General features: G+C 35.8%; 1 protein-coding gene across 6 annotated transcripts in view; it reads left to right on the top strand.

Moving 5' to 3' along the window:
• PREX2 (phosphatidylinositol-3,4,5-trisphosphate dependent Rac exchange factor 2) overlaps positions 1–18,646 on the top strand; it is a 279,824-nt gene that overhangs the window by 172,080 nt on the left and 89,098 nt on the right. For 2 of the 6 annotated variants that reach the window (XM_007185025.2, XM_057532389.1), the window contains 7 exons: positions 707–801; positions 1,592–1,674; positions 2,384–2,474; positions 3,148–3,276; positions 9,012–9,053; positions 12,967–13,184; positions 16,858–16,960. In XM_007185025.2, the coding sequence (XP_007185087.2) occupies positions 707–801; positions 1,592–1,674; positions 2,384–2,474; positions 3,148–3,276; positions 9,012–9,053; positions 12,967–13,184; positions 16,858–16,960 (761 nt within the window). Of the gene's footprint in view, positions 1–706; positions 802–1,591; positions 1,675–2,383; positions 2,475–3,147; positions 3,277–9,011; positions 9,054–12,966; positions 13,185–16,857; positions 16,961–18,646 lie in introns of those variants that run through there. The other 4 variants (XM_057532388.1, XM_057532391.1, XM_057532390.1 and 1 more) reach the window with 4 other exon arrangements.

Below are 18,646 nucleotides of genomic sequence, written 5' to 3'. Positions count from 1 at the left end.
TCAAATTCTAGTTATCAGATAATTAACATTACTCTCAGGTTCTCTCTAGGGTAAAATAGAAATTTTAAATGTACATTTAAAGTTAAATAAGTCCCTTTTACTTATTCTGAGAGAAAAAAATATTTATGTCTCCTGCACTACTTCTGAAATCTGTCATGTGTCCATATTCACACATAGACATTTCTAGCTTTCTTTCCCTTGATGTTCATCATTACCCAGCAGCTAGCAGGTGTGGTGTCCTGTGCTGGGCTCTGGGGTGGAGACGAGTTGCCATCTTCCCGGGGCGGGGGAGGGGTGGGAGCTCAGAGTGCAATTAATAAGTTATCCTTTAAGTTACTAGAAAGGGTTGAATGGCAGAGCTCTTGAAACAGGATTCTGTCACTCTTAGCAAATCAACTACAGGCATATACCATCAAATGGATTATAACGAATTTTAAGTTTGGTTTGACTCCTGTAAATAGCTATGCGTTTTAAAATTCAATTATGATTAGATTATATGACAAGAAAATTTGAAATATGATCGAATTGAAAATACTTTCTTTTAAAGTAAGATAAAATGTGAGTTGAACAAATTTATCTTTCTCATAAATTTCTATAAAGCATATTAACACATATAACCGTGACATAATAAGTTTATCCAGTAAGAAGTGGCAGGGAAACTTTGCCAGATGCACTGCTGAAGTGACACGTACCTCATTCTTCGCAGCGACTGCAACAGCAATAGGAATTCCATCACCTCCTTCACCAGCATCTGCAGTAGCCAGTGCAGCTCGTATTTTCACAGCGATGAGATGGACTCAGGTGCGTTGGGTGAAGGCACGTGGACTCTTTGATGATGCTGAACCTAAGGGATTAATTTGCTTGATCCATACTCATTTTTACCTTTCATCAGCCATTCTCGGTGGCCACACACATTGCCTTTCAGTTTTACATGCAAGAAAGTCAGCTTCCCAATCCCATTATAAACAGAGTGAATTTTTAAAGAGATGGAAGAAACAAACTAATTTTTATGTTAATAAATGATGTTTTATGATATTTCTGTGTTACTACGTGGTACCTGTATGATAGGTACACAAGAAACAAGTTTTCTAGGATATTAGGCATTGCTGATTGTGTGAGGAGATGGGATGGGCTTTGAAGCAGGATTTGAAGGCAGCAGATGCACCTGAGCTAGCCTTATGGGCAGTGGGGAAGGGGGTGATGAGAAAAACACTGCTTGATATAAATACCTTATAAATGTTTTATTTTGTGTGTGTTAAGAAAAAGACTTTCCATCGAGTTAGGAAAAATCTTAATTTTGAGATACGCAGTTTATTCCAACTATTTGACCATTAGAAAAATGCACCATTTGAAAGAATCATTAATGTGGGTACCACAGGATTCTTTCTGTGAGACCCTCTGCTTTCATCTCAGTTTTGAAGGAGCAATAATCTGACATCCTAATAGTTATTAAAGCTTTTGGAATTCTTTTTCTGAACATGAGAACTAATGTATGGAATAAGAGCTAGTGTTTAATTATTTTTTACTTTATTGACATTAAAATGCTTTGGAATGTTAAACATAAGATGAATGATTTATTTTTAATATCTAGGTGATGAGCTTCCCCTAAATGTTCGCATTTCTCGTGATAAACAGGACAAGATACACAGTTGCCTTGAGCATCTTTTCAGCCAGGTACAATTGGGACAGTTGTGGGTATTTTTTCCACAGACTAAACTGTCAGAAATTCGTTTTTCAGACATAGTGAAAGGAGTTTGCAGTTAGAATGGAATTTGTTCCTCCATCCCCTGTACCTTAATTTCTATAGCTTAAAATGGAAAAGAGATTCCTTCAGCCAGCTAGCCCAAAGGACTGTTAAGAATGTCAAGTATTTCACAGTCCTTAGAAAATTATAAAGTGTTCTACAAACGGTAGTTATTCTGTTCATTATTTGTTTCTTTGTGGGTTTTCAGATTCCTCCATGACATTTCTTGTTCAACTTCATTCCTAATCTCAAGAAGCACAGGGTTGTCTTGTGCTCATGTTGGTATTTTGCATTTTTAAAAAAATTTATATCCACAACCAAAATTCATAGTGTAGAAGCTTTTACCACTTCAAAAAGGATTATGATAACTTTTAGGTGTTTTTTAAAAATAATTCTAGGACTCTTACTTCTTTTACAAAGAAAATTTATATTTTATATGAATATATGGTAGGATAGTAAGAGATATTGTAAATGTTATCAGGTGAGTTTATCCTAATATTTTATTTAAAGATAGATTTTGCAAGTAGCATGGGATTTCAAAAATAATTGTTGCTTTGAGGAAAAAATTATTTTACAAGATTGACTTTTGGAAATACCGAGAAGTTATGTAACTCCCAGAAATCTCTGCTGTTATGATAGGTGGATTCCATTACCAATCTCCTGAAAGGCCAAGCTGTTGTGAGGGCCTTTGAGCAAACCAAGTACCTGACACCAGGTCGAGGGTTACAAGGTAAGGTTTACAAAGTAATTGTTGGAGGCAATTGGGAAACAAAAGTGGGAGACAGTATAGTCATGAAGCAAAAGCATAGCATGAGAAAAAAAGTTCTGGGTGATCATTTCATAATTCACTTAATACTACTTCTATTTGGATAACTGTTGAATATATATATATATATATATATATATATATATATATATATATATATATATATATATATCAAGACCTTTTAGAGTTCTTTGAAAGTTTAAAACGTTTAGTGCCTGTAGGGGCCAAACCGAATGAGTTAATTGAAGAAATATAAGTGTTGAGTTGCTTTTGCTGAAACCAGACTTAATGCCTACTTGGTGGTAGGTAGCCCAGTGATGGGGGGAGGGGCTTTGGGAATGGTGGTTGGCAAACAGAACAAGATCTAGAACTGCCACTTTCTGACGTCCAGTTTAGGATGTTGAAATAGAGTTTTTATCTAAATTTGCTCGTTTGTTTAAACATTTGTAAAAAGAGAATAATAAGATTTGACTTTGTTTTAGATTTAACAAATTTTCTCCTGTGATAGAGCTAAAGAAATTGCTACCATGATAATAGCCTAGGACCACAGGAATGAAAGAAAGAGGATTCTGCAGTTTATGGGCTTGTGAACTGGTAAATGGTTGAGACTTAAGAGAGCTTTTCTGTGTTTATTTAGAGTTTCAGCAGGAAATGGAACCAAAGCTGAGTTGTCCAAAAAGGTTAAGGCTTCACATCAAGCAAGATCCTTGGAATCTTCCCAGCAGTGTCCGGAATCTTGCTCAGAACATCAGAAAATTTGTTGAAGGTCAGGATGAAAAGCAAAGAACATAACATGACATTAGCAATACTCATTTAAAAACCCATTAAACCCAAAAGTTTAGTCATGCCTTGATTACTTTTTGAAGTTTTTCATGTTAGGAGGAAAATAAAAGGACTGAAAAGGGTGAGTGAAGGCGGAGGAGGGAAAGAAGGAATAAGATGACAGAACCTTGTGTTCCAAGGATCTAAATGATGAGGACTGTATCACGGAAAATATTCTCAGGCAATAAAGTAAGGGCTCATTCTTAGGAAGACAAGTGGAACGTGGAGGGATTTTCATATTTTATAACATGAAAGAGTATCAGAAAAATTTCTAAAGGGTTCACAAAACGTATGAAGCCGTACTTCATGGAAAGTCTACAAAATCAATTGTGAGTCTGTGAGAATCAAAATAATGACATAGGTTGCATCATTAGTTTTTAAGTTTCTCTTTCAGAAGCGTTTGTCTAAGTTGATTGTTATAAACTAGCATGAGATTGTCTACTCAACTTCCCATAACTGATACGGCCTCTGATTGGAGATATAAAAAACTTCAAGACAACTCCAGTGAGCCTTGTTGCATGTTGTTTAGGGTCAGAGTTATTAAGTAGAAAATTCTGAGAGTTTCTAAAGTGATTGTGGTGAAAAAGATGAAATGAGAAATTTGTTTAATTTTTTTGTAATGTCTAAATCAGTGGTTTTCTTCCCAGTATTAGAACAGTGGTTGGCAGTGTCTAGAGACATTTTTCCATTGTCGCAATCGTGGGCATGCTACTGGCATCTAGTGGGTAGAGGCCAGAGATGCTGCTAAACATTCTACAAGGTTCCAGACAGTCCCTCATAACAAAGAATTATTTGGTCCTAGATGTCCATAGCGCTAAGGTTGAGAAACCTGTGCAATAAATATTATGGCTGTATTCCCCCATCATTTGTATGTCATTGGGATGTGGTAAATAGTATTCAGCAGAACTAACATCATAACCCACTTTTTTTTTAACCCATCACTACCATTTTTTTAGGGTAAATTAGAGAGAGTTGCATACTTTGCTGATGGAAGACAGCTCTTACACCCTGTAGGGTCTGAGCCTGTGATGTCACTCCTTCGTGCCTCAGTGTCTTCACTTACTAAACGACAGGGATGGTGTAAATGTTCTGTGATTACCCAGTCTTCTGCCTAGAAATATACTCAAGTATAACAGCTTAGATATTGTTTAGAGATCAATAGAGAAGAAATTTGTACAGAAATGGAAAACTCCAAATAAATCACAACAATTCTATTGTATGATGAAATCTTTTATTCTTGACAACTGCATTTCTTGACTGTATCTATTTTATAGCTAAATATAATGATTATTTGTGACACATTATAACATCCCGTTCAATCAAAAGTCTGAGTTTAAAACCCCCCAAAATAATGACCAGCAAAAATGACAAACATATTTTTAAAGGCTGTGGGCTTTAAGGAATTTAAGCATATACTCTACTGAGTAAAAGGTGTGTTTTCGCTGAGTGGATGCCAGTGTCATAGCACTCCTAAAAGTTATAATTTGTGAATCTAAATACAGTTATTCTCATCATCTCTGACTTTTTCTTTTTACATTATATTTGTTTTTAGAATAAATGCAATATCAATCGAGAACAAAGAAACCCTTAAAACTTTTTGTTTTGTTTTTTGAAGAGCTTTATCTTTAAGAAAATAACTTCTAATGCAGGGCAAAAAACTTATTTTTTAAAAAGGTATTTTTTTTAAGAATTTTACATTTTCATCTCAAGTCCTGCCTTATATGCTCAGTACTTCTTTTCACAATGAGCGGCCGTAGCGATGACAACTATCTACATATATTGATTGATGGATGGATGTTGTGAATATTAGTGCCACTCTTGGTCATGGGAGCCCAGCAGCTGATTGAGCATGGCTGGCTGTGCTGAGTCCACCAGTCAATAGAGTCAACAGAGGGAGGGCTCTTGGCAGAATTTAAGTTGCATCCCTGGCTGCAAGTCTCAGAGAGATGCAGTTACTTTTTGGGTAAGAGCTGTGATTGTCACCGTGTTAAGTGAGTCTTTAAAAACAATCAATCTGTAGTTCAGCTCAGTGGACCATCAAGGGAGAGGACAAGCTACCATTTCCTGGTGATCTGTGTGGTGTCTGGTCCTGTTCTATGGGGTGGAAGCAGCAGCGCTGGGATCCTTGTAATCAGCTGCTTGCTCTGTGGACAAACTCAGAAGTAACCTCACCTGTTCAGCATGAATTCATCCTGTTCAAGTTAAAGTGGTTTTCATTCTATTTCCCAAATTGTCTTTATGGAAGGATTGGTTTAATGGAAGGTTACGTCTGGGCTGGAAGTTTAACATAATGTTACCTTGCCGGAATGTCATGGTGTATATGTACAGCTGGGATGACCCCATTCTGATGTTCCCGTAGGGGAGGAAAAAAATATCCTTTTTTTCTCTAACTCTCCCAGTAAATTAGTCTGACAAAAAACAAATTAACAAGAGAAAAGCATATAAATTTATTTATTATAATTTTCACATGAACACGGGAGCCTTCATAAGGAAATGAAGACCAGAAGAAAAGGTTAAACCTGAGTGCCTTTATACTAGGTTTGAAGAAGAGTAGAAAGTCCTGGAAAAATGTTATAGGACAAAAGGGTATGAGCTAAGTGTAGTAACCTGGGGGGGGGGGCAGTTCTGCAAGGCCTGTTCCTCTTGGCACCCCTCCCTCCTTGGAGGTAAGGATGCTCCTTTCCTTTGGGTATCGCTCTCCTGAGCAGCTGATGACCTGCTTCCGGGGAAAAGGGAGGTGGTCAGAGAGTCCTTCCTGCCCTCACTGTTTCTCAGATTCCTTCAGCTTAAAATAATTCAATGTGCGAAAGTGCTGTACTTGGGGGTAGCATGTTCCAAACCCCATCATTCCTTCATCTCTGATTTCAAAATATCCTAGCAAGTATATACCAAATATGATATCAAAGTATAATAAGTGTATGGTCTCTATGTAGGAGGGACTGTTCCAGTGCCATTCATAAGTTATCTCACTGCATGCCATTCACTCAAAGCCTGTAAACTGAGGGCAGAGGAGAGCGGAAGAAATAATAGACTAAATGGGGGACAGAGTCATTGTGTGGTATCACTAAGATAATCTCCTCCTTAATTCCTCAGCTAAGTTACGGAATCACAGTGTCAGCTAACTGAAGATATTTTTACGTGGTTAGCCCACTGTGGTATTGTGATTTATAATACAAAATATATATTTGGTCTTCATCCCCTTTTCTGGCACAGAGATCAAAAAACCCTTGGGATTTCCTGTGATGAGAGGATAAAGCTGTCTTTTCTTATGTTAATGAGGTGACTTTTAGAAATCACCTATGGATGGTGGCTGGTTGCCTGGGGAACCAGCCTTGTGAGTAGAAGGTTGGAATTTTAAGTCCCACCCCTGACCTCCAGGGAGGGGAGAGAGGCTGGAGATTGAGTTCAGTTGCTAATGGCCAATTATTTAATCGACCATGCTTATGCTATGAAGCCACCGTAAAACCCCAAAAGGAGAGGACTGGAGAGTTTCTAGGCTGGTGAACTTGTGTTGGTGCCTGGAGCTCTGTGCCCTTTCCCCATGCCTTGCCCTGTGCCTTGCCCTCTTCCATCTGGCTGTTCCTGAGTTACATCCTTTTATAATAAACTGGTAATCTAGTAAGTAAAATGTTTCTCTGAGTTCTGTGAGCTGTTCTAGCAAATTAATCGAACCCAAGGAGGGGATCATTGGAACCTCCTGTGTACAGCCAGTTGGTCAGAAGCACAGATGACCACCTGGACTTGTGATTGGTGTCTGAAGGAGGGTGAGTGGGTGGGGAGACAGTCCTGTGGGGCTGAGCCCTCATCCTGTGGGATCTACAGGTAGATAGTGTCAGAACTGAATTGAATCGTAGGACACCCAACTGGGGTTGAAGAGTTGCTTGGTGGTGTGGGGAAGAACACACATCTAAATTGGATCCACCATCACCTTAAATTCAAATGTCTGTTAGTGACAATTCAACTCTTTGTTGCCTACAAAAATTATACTCCTTTTAAAAGCTCCTATTTTTCTAGCAACCTACTTTTTTTTCATTTTTTTCTCTGCCTTTGTCCTAATGTCCTAAAGAGCTTCTTCTTCTCCTCCTTCTTCTTCTTCTCCTTCTCCTTCTCCTCCTTCTTCTTTTCAAAAGTCTGTTCAGTTTTTCCCTTTTTCTTCATATCTCAGTTACTAAAATAGTTTTCTGGCTAATCCCTTGTCTCTATCTTTTCTGGTTCATATACACCATCACCAGATTCATTCTCCTAAAATATCATGTTCAGTACCCTGCCTCAGAGCCTTAGAGTTATTTTCTGTTAGGTAAATCTAAACTCATCCATCTGATGCTGAAAGCCATTTTTCAATAGGGCTTTCCAATTGTATCCCAATCTCAATCTCTTAATGATATAATAAAATCTGTTCTATGCCAGATTGTTGAATGTTTGGCATTTATTCTCTACTCTATTCCCTTGCTAGCACTATTTCCCACTCTTAGGATATGTACTTAGTCCCCTGACAATGAACTTTGAAAGTTTTAAAAATTTGAGAGTCTCTTAAAAAGAATTCTATACCATATCCAGGTTACAGTAATAATAGTGCTTCACAGGTACACAGCACTTTAAATAATTTTCCAAGGCTTTTAATATATATTCCCATTTATTTTTTATACACAGTCCTATAAAATAGATAAGATAGATGTTATTATCACTTATGAATGAGCAAGTTAAGACTCAAAAGTAGATTAACAATGTACTGAAGATGACAAAGCTAGTGTACAACAGATGGGTCTCCTGACTCAGTCCAGTGTACTTTTCTGCCTCTGAAATCCATTTGTTCGTGTGTCTCACTTGTAAAACTTAATGCCCTTTCAGGCATTTCCTGCATTTCTTATCTGTTACTTTTGTTGCTCTGACTCTGCTGTGAACCTATTTAGAATAGGGTACAACCTATCCTTTTTTATTTCCCATAATCTTGGTTACATAAAGGAACTCTTTATGTTTTAATATTTTCCTATTGCAAGTAAACTATTTACCAATTGGAAGCAAATGGACACAGAGCTCATTGGGCACATAGCAATCAGTATGATGTTAATACACATCATTTATCAGACATCTGTGATTGGCCCTGTGTGGGGATGGGGTGAGAAGAAGAGTATTTGGAAATATTTAGTATTTTTCTGTCCTTTAGGGCAGTATCTTGACCTACAGATAGGAGAGCCACAATATATACATATATTTCTAATATTAATACACAGTATAATTCACAATATAACGTACACATATTTATTAGTATATATTTATATATTATATTACATATATTCTTTCTATATTGTATATATAATTTTTGAAAGTTTAAATTTTAAAAATACTATTTGACAGTTTATTGATCAAGACCATAATAGCTGTAGGTGTTTAGAGAACACCATGCAAGCTACAACAGCTAATGATGACCTACAACAGTAGCAGGATTTGAATGGTGTTTCATAGGCTCATGTAATTCAGATCTGGAAGAGATTTTAGGGTCTTGAGCAATGGGTAGAATTTATATAGGTAGATAGGCAAAAATAGCATGTCAAGTGAATGGGATTTTTATTATCTAATGTATATAATAAGGTTGTGCTAATTTTTACTACACAGTTAAAATGTGATGTTAGTTGCAGAAAAAGACTGAACAGCTGACTGGTATGTTTTCTTTCTCTGCAGAGGTAAAGTGTAGGATACTCCTGGCTCTTCTTGAATATTCAGGTAATATTTTACAGTATTTTTACTATTTGAGATTATTATAGCCCATGACCTTAGATGTCTTATGATATGAAGGCAATGTCTTCAACTGTTTACATAATAGATGGAAATATGATCTCTACCTTTTCTAAAGCCTTGCAGATTAAAAAAATACTTAGTATTTTGATAAAAACATAAAACATATGCTCATCTTCAATTAAAGGTTAAAAACATGAAAACATATAAATGTATATTTCTACAAAATATAATTTAAAAGGAGAAAGGGAGGAGGTTTTGGTAAAGTTAATTGTACAAATAGGTTTTTTTGTGAAACTGTGTCTAACTTTTGTTTATAACAAGGATGTAGGCGGGTTCAGATTTAAGGAGAAACAGACTGTGCTTTTCATAGGAGGACTCTCAATCTGAAATCGTTGTGCAAGGGCATGGACACAGAGAGGGGAAGAATTTGTGAGCACTTTTACAGTCTGTCACACTTGGAAAATTTAAATTATAAACGAATGAATGAGCCAACTTAACCAAGAGGGCCTTTTTTTTTTTTGATGATTGGTTTTTGCTTTGCTTTTTGACTGAGTAATAATATAAAAAGTATCTTACATTTTTTGAGCTTTTATTGACAGCGTAGTCGATGGACCTCATTTTTATGGATTTCACTGAGTTCTCACAACTACTCTGTGAGAATATTATTGTTTCCACAGTTTTAAAGGTGAAGAAATCTACATTCAAGCAGATGAATAATAACTAGCACATGGTAGTCAATCAACACATATTTTGGGACATCTAGAAGATTAGGCATAGAGATACCTTACTGGGTGAATAAATAAATAGTAGGTACAGTTTTGAAATTCAAACTTAGTTCTGCCAATTCCAAAAATGGTCCTGGAATGCATTGCTTTATTTATTAATATTCAGATGGCTGTTATTATTTTGATTTCAATTTCATTTTTCTATTCCTATCGTAATTCTCCTTTTTTCCTACTTGATTTACTCCTTTTTTCTTTGTTACATTTGAATGATACCAAACATAGCCAAATTACTCCATATTGTTGGCTATAAAATTATGCTTTTCACTTGAAAAGGGTGGACTGGGTCTGCTAAACATTATTCTTAATTGTCTTTTATTCCTGTCTTTCTCTCTCTCTGATCTCTTCTTTTTGTTTTTGTTTATTTTGCTTTCTTTCCCCTACAATCTCAGAATAATGACAGATTACTTGCATGTCTAGAAACCATCTCATTCTTTTCAGATCAGCAGGCTTACAATGGAATTTGAGTTTTTTAAACAGTTGAGACTAAATGAAGTGTTAATATTTTTAAACATGTCTGTAGAAGATGAATTTAAGTAGGTGCTTAAATACTGAAATGAAACGGAAGCCTTTGATAGGTAAAAATCCATTTGTTTCGAGTGTATTCCCACTACAAGGGAATTTTTACTTGGCGAAAATAAACAAGCTGTCAAGAAAAACAGAACTTGCTTTTCTTCTTTTACTAGAAGCTGGGAGCAGCTGTTTTGATTCTTGCTGTAGTTCTTATTGATAAAAACGAGGAATGAGAATAGCTTTGGTAAAGGATGGACACTTGTGACTTTCGAACAGCTGCATAATTAAAAGGAAAAGACCTATGTGTTTTTGCTGAAAGTTTGCTTATTGGGTTTCTTTCTTTTTTTTTTTTTCTTTTTTCTTTTTTATTTTTTTGGGGTTTCTTTCTTTATCATGATGTTCCTTCTCTATTTAGCAATAAAACTGAGCACCCATGTGCCAGGCACCATGGTAGATGCTAGGGAAAAGAAGAATCATGATAATATCACTGTCCCTTTTCACCTTGCTAAGTGCTTTAAATGTTTTTATCTCATTTATCTTCATCACAGATCTAAGAAGTAGGAATAACCCCTGTTTTACGAATAGGGATCTGATACCTAGAATTGTATAGATTAAAATTGGCAGAATGGGAAGTTGAAAGCAGATTATCTGCCTCTCAAGTCCCTGAGCATAAATCACATGATATGCCACTTCCCCAGGCGTTGATGTGCTGACGGTCCCTGGGGGAAGACAAGCATGTGAGCAAACTCTCACAATGCTAGGTCATTAGCCCTTCGGTAGGGGGAGACACCCCCCAGACCTGCGGGGGCAGAAAGAAATGCACAGACTTCCTGAAGGAGAGAGGACATTTCACAAAGGGAGATAATATTTTAGTAGTTCAATGAGTTGACTCTTGAGGAATGATTTCAAGTTTGCTGGGTGGTGAGGGGAGGAGGGTGGCCCGCAGCCAGAGGGCCCATGGACCAAGAATCACCCTTTTAAGTCAAACTAAATCCACTCATTTCAAGAAGCCAGAGAATGAGCTCATACATTTTCATTTCACGTAATTCATTTGTTTTGTTAGTTGCTCTACTGGTTCATTATTTTCATTCAGTAAATATTTGTTGAATGTCTACACCCAGTTAGAAATTATGCACAATGGAATAAGTGTTTTGGTTTTTTCTTAGTTGAGAATTGGACAAAGTTCTTTCCCAGTTTAGCCATTTTATAGTGACCTGTAAAACACTTTTTTTCTGTCTATTAGAACAGGCACATAGTATATAACTACTTAAAGGAAATGTCTAACACATGTTGTTAGTTAAATCAACAGGTTGAACTATATGGAATTCCCATATTCAATCATGTTGACCTACTGAAACAGCAAGTTCATATAGTTCAACCTAGTCAATGAATATTTTTATTATATAATTAAATATTTTTAATATTTAATCCTGTTTCTAACAAAATTTTCAAGAGTAGCTTTTACTAACAGTGAAACTAAGTAACAAGCAGCAATTATGTGTACACATGCTTTGACAGTCATTAAAAACAGGTGTTCCATGTTCTTGGTAAACAACTTAAAAACTATGCCTTTCTATCAATAAAGCAAGAACTCATTGCTGAGTAAAGGCAGCATGTTGATCTACATTATACACTAATTATTGACAATGCTTCTTCATTTCAGAAGATTCTGAGCCCTCAAAATATTCAGTACACTTTTGGGAGTATGATGATATTTACCTGTGTTGTTCCTCTAGTACAAGAGATTTCTCAATGTACAGAATGTATGGCTTGGTGTTCATGTTGTTTATGCAGTTTGTGTTATATCCAACGCCCCAGAGAAGTGAACCCTTTGGGATCAGGTTCTCAGGGGCACAGCTGCTTTCCATTTGAAAAACCTGAGGTCCAGGACTGGCAATTCACAGGGTAAACATACCTTCAAAGTGGGTCAATCAAAAGTCCAGTTAATTGCAGAATAAGAATGCTAGTAAAAATCAATTTATGCTAGAACTGCAAATATTTTACCTATTTCAAAAAAATATAGGAATTTATGAACTGGACCTGTTTATACCTTATGAAGTTGAATAGGTGACTTCAGGAGATACAGATTTGCATATTATTACAAGCAATTGGACATGATACTCTTCCCCATGTGTGTTTCACATTAATATTTGAATAGGTCTAGTAGGTAATTTTTTAAAATTTAGTACTAATAATATTGTATTTCATTTACCAGCGCAAACTGAAAAACTGGACTTTGAGTTTTCTTTAGGAAAGTGTCATGCACCAGTGCAAATTGTGTTCCGTCATGAAAAATAAAGTAAATAAAATAAAGCCTTATTTTATTGGGTTTTATAAAACAATTTAGTGATCGCAAAATAAAGTTACAATATCAATTAAGAAAAATGAGCTTAATGTTTCTAACATTTTTGGGTGTTCAGTGTTTTCTAAAAGGCATTCTTGCTCAAACGTATGTGCTCATGAATAGAGCTCAAATTCACATTTTTCCCATGGTGTGAGTTTAGGGAAAGGATGAAATAACAGTGAGTGCAAATGCTGAATGAATTGGTCTTATTCAACTATGACATTTTCCAAAACTGCCTTTATGTTCTCCTGGATCACAGACAGTGAGACACAGCTCCGAAGAGACATGGTTTTCTGCCAGAGTCTCGTGGCCACAGTCTGTGCCTTCTCCGAGCAGCTCATGGCCGCCTTAAACCAGATGTTTGACAACAGCAAGGAAAATGAGATGGAAACTTGGGAAGCCAGCAGAAGGTGGCTGGACCAGATAGCGAATGCAGGAGTTCTTTTTCACTTTCAGTCCCTTCTGTCACCAAACTTGGTAAGGAACCACAATGCCTCCCACTGGCTGTGTCAACTGGAACGTACATTGGGACCTATTCCCAATAAAACATGGTTATTCGTTATTGTATCCACAATCATCCAGCTCCTTTAAAAGGATATGTTTTTCCATGGGCAAATATAGCTCTAATAAGTATGTGGAAATACCTTTCCTGATTTTTATTCTCAGTGGCTGCTAAAAGCTGAGAAAGCCTCCATCTGTTACTAATTCCTGTATCCCTAAGCACCGGCCGAGAAAGGTCAGCAGTGGAAAGAGTGTCTGCTGAAGGAAGAGTCTGCCGTGAGACCCGAGCTCCCCCTGAGGTTGATGTCCTGGAACAAGCTCTTAGAAGAGCTCTGACAACTTGCACGCCATACTGTCTGACAATCTGGTTAAAATTTGCATGTGTTAAATGATTTTATTTCCTTCCTTTGTGTGCATGTTTTTCCTGTTAAATCTAAGAACACTGCCTTAATTATTATAAAATATGCCGTGTTTATGCATCAGTTGTCCACAGCGGAGATGAAGAAAGCGTCTTGAAATATTTGATAAAACTGTGGTGAACTTAGAGTTTTTTCACATATACTTCCTGTGGTTCTGATAGTTGTCATGATGTATAAAGGCAGATATGTTCAGTTTATTTAAACTTAAGGTGTGTGTTAAATATAATTTTGATTTGAAACATGAGACGCTATTTTATCTGTTAAAGTACACATAGAAAATGGAGCTACCAAGTAACATGGTTGAGTTTTTAAACGAACATATATGAGTTTATACATCAAAATAATGTTTTTCTTCAATGGTATTGAGGACAGGGGGGTAATTGCTGTACTGCAAGGTCATAAAAAGTTCTGGAATGGTACGGTAAGGAAGTCCATTCAGCTGAGTGAAATTCAGAGGAACAGGATTAGATTCTTTTGAAAAGACTCTATACACTCCATGTGGGTGATCAATTTTTTATTTGGTTTCTAATATAACCAAATAAGAAAGATTTAATTAATGAAGACTTTGAAATAAGTCACTTGAAAAGTGTTTAAAAACAAAATAAATACTAATTAATCATTGCCTATCAAATAAAAATTACGTAAGATAAGATGCCCTCTTCCTAATGCATGGTAGGCTTTGTTTGTTGAACAAATTAATTAATGAATGAGGCTTCATTTCTATTCTTTTCTTACTTAAAAACTGCCATTGTCTAGTCAAGCGCTGGTACATTTATTTGAAATCTCAAGGAATGGGGGAAAATATTTGTAATTCATACATCTGGTAAGTGACATACCCAGACTATATAAAGAATCCTTAAAACTAAAGAATAAAAAGACACCTCGATTAAAAAGCAGGCAAAGGATTTGAATGGCCATTTCTCCAAAGAAGATATAAAATAGCCAAAAGCACATGGAAAGACGTTTAACGTCATTAGCCATTGGGGACATGCAACTCAAAACTACAATGAGACACTATGTCACAGTGATGTGGATGGCTACACTCCAAAAGACAGACAGGCACAAGTGTTGGTGAGGATGTGGAGAAATTGTAACCCTCAGACACTGCTGGGGGCAATGGAAAATAGTGCAGCCATTTTGGAAAACATTTCGGCAGTTCCTCAAAATGTTAAACGTGGAATTCCCAGAAATTCTACTCCTAGGTAATATCCAAGAGAAAAGAAAACTTACATTCTAGCAAAACTTGTACACAAATGTTCCTGGCAAGATTATTCATAATACCTAAAAAGTGGAAACAACCCAAATGTCCATGAGCTGTCTGATGAGTGGATAAACAAGTTGGGGTGTATCCATACAATGAAATATTATTCAGCAGTAAAAAGGAGTGAGGTACTGATACATGCTACAACATGGATGAACCTTGGAAACATGTTAAGAGTAATAAACCAGTTATAAAAGACCACGTATTATTTGATTACATTATTATGTAATAATATAATAGGCAAACTTTAGAGACTGAAAATAGGCTAGTGGTTGCCTGGGGCTAAGAATTGGAGGAAGGTATATGGAGGATGAATGCTAATGGGTACTGAGTTTCTTTTTTGGGGTGGTGAAAATATTCTAAAATCAGATGATGGTGATAGTTACACAACTCTGCATATATACTAAAAACCCCTGACCTGTATACTTAAAATGGGTGAATTTTATGGTATGTGAATTATATCTCAAGAAAGCTGTTTTTTTGTTTTAAATTGGTCTTATGAAACCCTTAAGTTTAAAGAATTGATTAAAAAAAATTCAAAGGTAGTTAAAAAAAAAGTCAAAGAAACTTGTAGTCTTTCTGCCTCTGTAACAAGAGCGCTAAGGGCCTCCTGGAACTGTGAAGAGCTCCCTGGGAGCTGCAGGCACTGGCAGTCTGTGTGTTCCTGGGCTCTGAGCGCAGTCCTAGGTCCTTGGGTATGGCTTTAGCCACATCTGCAAGTTACGATCAGAGCACAGCCTGTTTGGGACATTTCTTCCTGTGCGTATTCCTCTCAATTGGAAGAATGCTGATTCTTTAGTCCTGTCCCTACAATTCCAGGTTCATGGCATTTTTCTGCTGCTTCAAAGGACTTTAAAAAGTCACAGTCTTATAAACATTTATCCAGCACTTACTGTGTACCATCCATTATATTAAGTACCAAACTAAGGTACAAAGGTGATGATGCTGATAACCTTTTGGTATCCATGCAGTCCTTCTTTGCAGTCTGAGGCTGCCTTAGTGGGTTTTTTCCCACACGCAATGGAAATTCTTTACCATCTCCTTCACCCTCTATTCATGCTGCCCCCAAAATATGGCTATAAGCTTACAGCAACTTTTAAAATGCGGGTAAAGCATGTTAAAATTATCTTTAAAAAGGATCCTTGACATTCTTAAGGCAACAAATGTACCTTTGAAAGAAAAGTTGTGTATGATTAGGTTAATTATTCTTTCATGAGGAAATTAGTAAAAGACTTTAGATAGTGCACTGAACTGCTAATAGGAAGGCCAGATCCAGTAGTAGAAAGATGATGTCGCTGAGATATGCAATGAACTTGTTACCATGTCTGGGCCTTACCTGCCTCAGCTGTAAAATATGCTGTAGAAATGAAATGAATGATTAAAACAAATCAAATCTCATATTCACAAGATTCTAGATTAAGGCCCCATAATAGGCAAGTGAAAATGATTCTTGTCCCCAGGCTCTTTGGAAGAAAAATCATTACATACATGCAAATTGCTTTTATCACAGTTTTCACAAATTGCAAATTGAATAATGCACAGGTTATCTTATCATAAAGTAGGATGACCATTATGTACTGGGCTTTTTAAGAAAACAATATTTTTGTCTTTCAGCTATTATATTTGTAAGATTATAGAAATTTAGAGGCAACTAGCATGTTTTTTTGCCTATACATTTGTAACTAATAAACAAAATCAATAGAATTAGAATCTAGCTACAAAATAGACTGAAAAAATCATTTAGACAGCAGAGAAAAGGGAAAATATAAAACTACAAAAGAAACATAACAGGATTTGTTAATTTCATTTTAGGCAGTAAATTCTTAGATGTGTTGATAATTTGGTTTGTACTTAAATAAAACACAAGTGAACCTAGTTTTGGTCTGGAGTTGTTACGTTGTATTATGTTATATTATGTTTTATCCCAGACAATCCTGTCATATCATGTATTGTTTTTCTTTCTTTCTAGACAGATGAACAAGCCATGCTAGAAGATACACTGGTTGCACTATTTGATTTGGAAAAAGTTTCTTTTTACTTTAAACCATCAGAAGAGGAACCATTGGTTGCAAGTGAGTAGTTAAATATTTCATGTATGTTTTGTAAAATTTCTTTGGCATCAGACAACAGCATATGTCATAACTTTGAAATGAATATATTTGATATGCGGTTTAAGTTTTATATAAAATATTATATTTAGGGTAAAATAGTAATAACCAACTGGGGAAGTGATAGAAAGTATATATAAATTAAATTTACAGCTAATTTTATACTTTTGTTTTTAGCTATTAGTCTGACCTCTAAAACTTTTTTGGAGTGTGTGTGTCAAATATTGTGCTACTCAAGATTGCCTTTTCTTTCTTTTTTGTTATTGTGGTGAAATATACATACCATAAAATTTACCACTTAACCCATTTTCAGTATACAATTCAGTGGTATTAAGTTCATTCAAAATGTTGTGCAACCATTTCCACCATCAGTCTCCAGAACTTTTTCATCTTCCCAAACAGAAACTCCATACTCTTTAAACAATCACTACCCTCCCCCACTTCTCCAATTCCTGGTAACCTCTATTCCACTTTCTGGCTCTGAATTTGCCTATGCTACGTACCTCATATAAGTGGGATCACAGAACATTTGTCCTTTGCGCTGCTTTTTTCATGTCAAGCCTTCTTTTAATAAAAGAACTGCCCTAATATTTCTGGCTATGTGGATAATCTCAGAGGCCTCCAAAACGTTCCCTCAAATATATAATAATTACTTAGCAAAATTGTTTGAATTGGGTTTCCACTCCTTATCTTCAGTTGATCCTGTAGAGAATGTGTTAGCAGGCAATGAAAACAGTGTTTAGAACCAAGAATATACAGAGACATTATAGTTGTTTGATCTGACAATAATTGATAAAATTTATAATTTAATTCTGAAGAAGTAGACACATAGTCTACATTTTTGCCAGCTTAAAAATGAAAATTAAAAATTATTTTATCCAAGTGTCAAAAAATGTAGTGTGTACAAATATAATCACATTAACTATCTTGATTCATTTATTCATCCTGTACAATTTCCAAGACGGCAAAACCTATCTTGTTCATTGCTGTATATCCAGCACTCAAGAGATGCCTGGAACAAAAAGGCCAATATTTTTTTTCAAGTAAATGAATGAACAAATATCAATTCAGTTTATACAGTGCATCAGGCAGAAAGGCTTTATGGTTTTAAAAGTAGAAGGATAAACAAACTTGCTGTGCAGAATGGAGAATAGAATTTCAACAGAACTTGGTTGTATCTAATGTTGCAAAGAAGTTACTTTATGAAATTGAATTGAAAGATTGAAAAGTATCCCTTTCCTTTAGCAATTGGCCATCATTAAACCTAACAAAGGCATTGTTTTAGAAGTATACGTCCAGAGAAATAGCAACACCTAGGGCTTAATCTCTATATCTTTTAGTTTCTGCGAGTCGTGATCATTTATCTGCCATTTCAACATTGTCACAAATAGGTTTAAAATGTGTCTATCCGTCCAAGAAATCTTTAGCAGTTTGTTATTTTTCTGTCTCTTGTTTGTTCATAAGTGTGAGGATCCCCTATGTATTATGGTAGAAGATCTAAACAGATCTTTCAGGGCTGGGAAAGATTTTTATTTATTTGCACATTTCCAATGTCTAGTACAATAAATAGGGACTCAATAAATATTCATTTAATCTGTTATCTAGGAATTATAATCATTCATTCATTGAACATTTCTTAAGTGCCTACTT

This window comes from Balaenoptera acutorostrata, chromosome 17 (genome assembly GCF_949987535.1).
Source record: "Balaenoptera acutorostrata chromosome 17, mBalAcu1.1, whole genome shotgun sequence".
In the NCBI taxonomy this organism is placed as follows: Eukaryota; Metazoa; Chordata; class Mammalia; order Artiodactyla; family Balaenopteridae; genus Balaenoptera; species Balaenoptera acutorostrata.
This window is presented reverse-complemented; position numbering and strand designations above follow the sequence as displayed.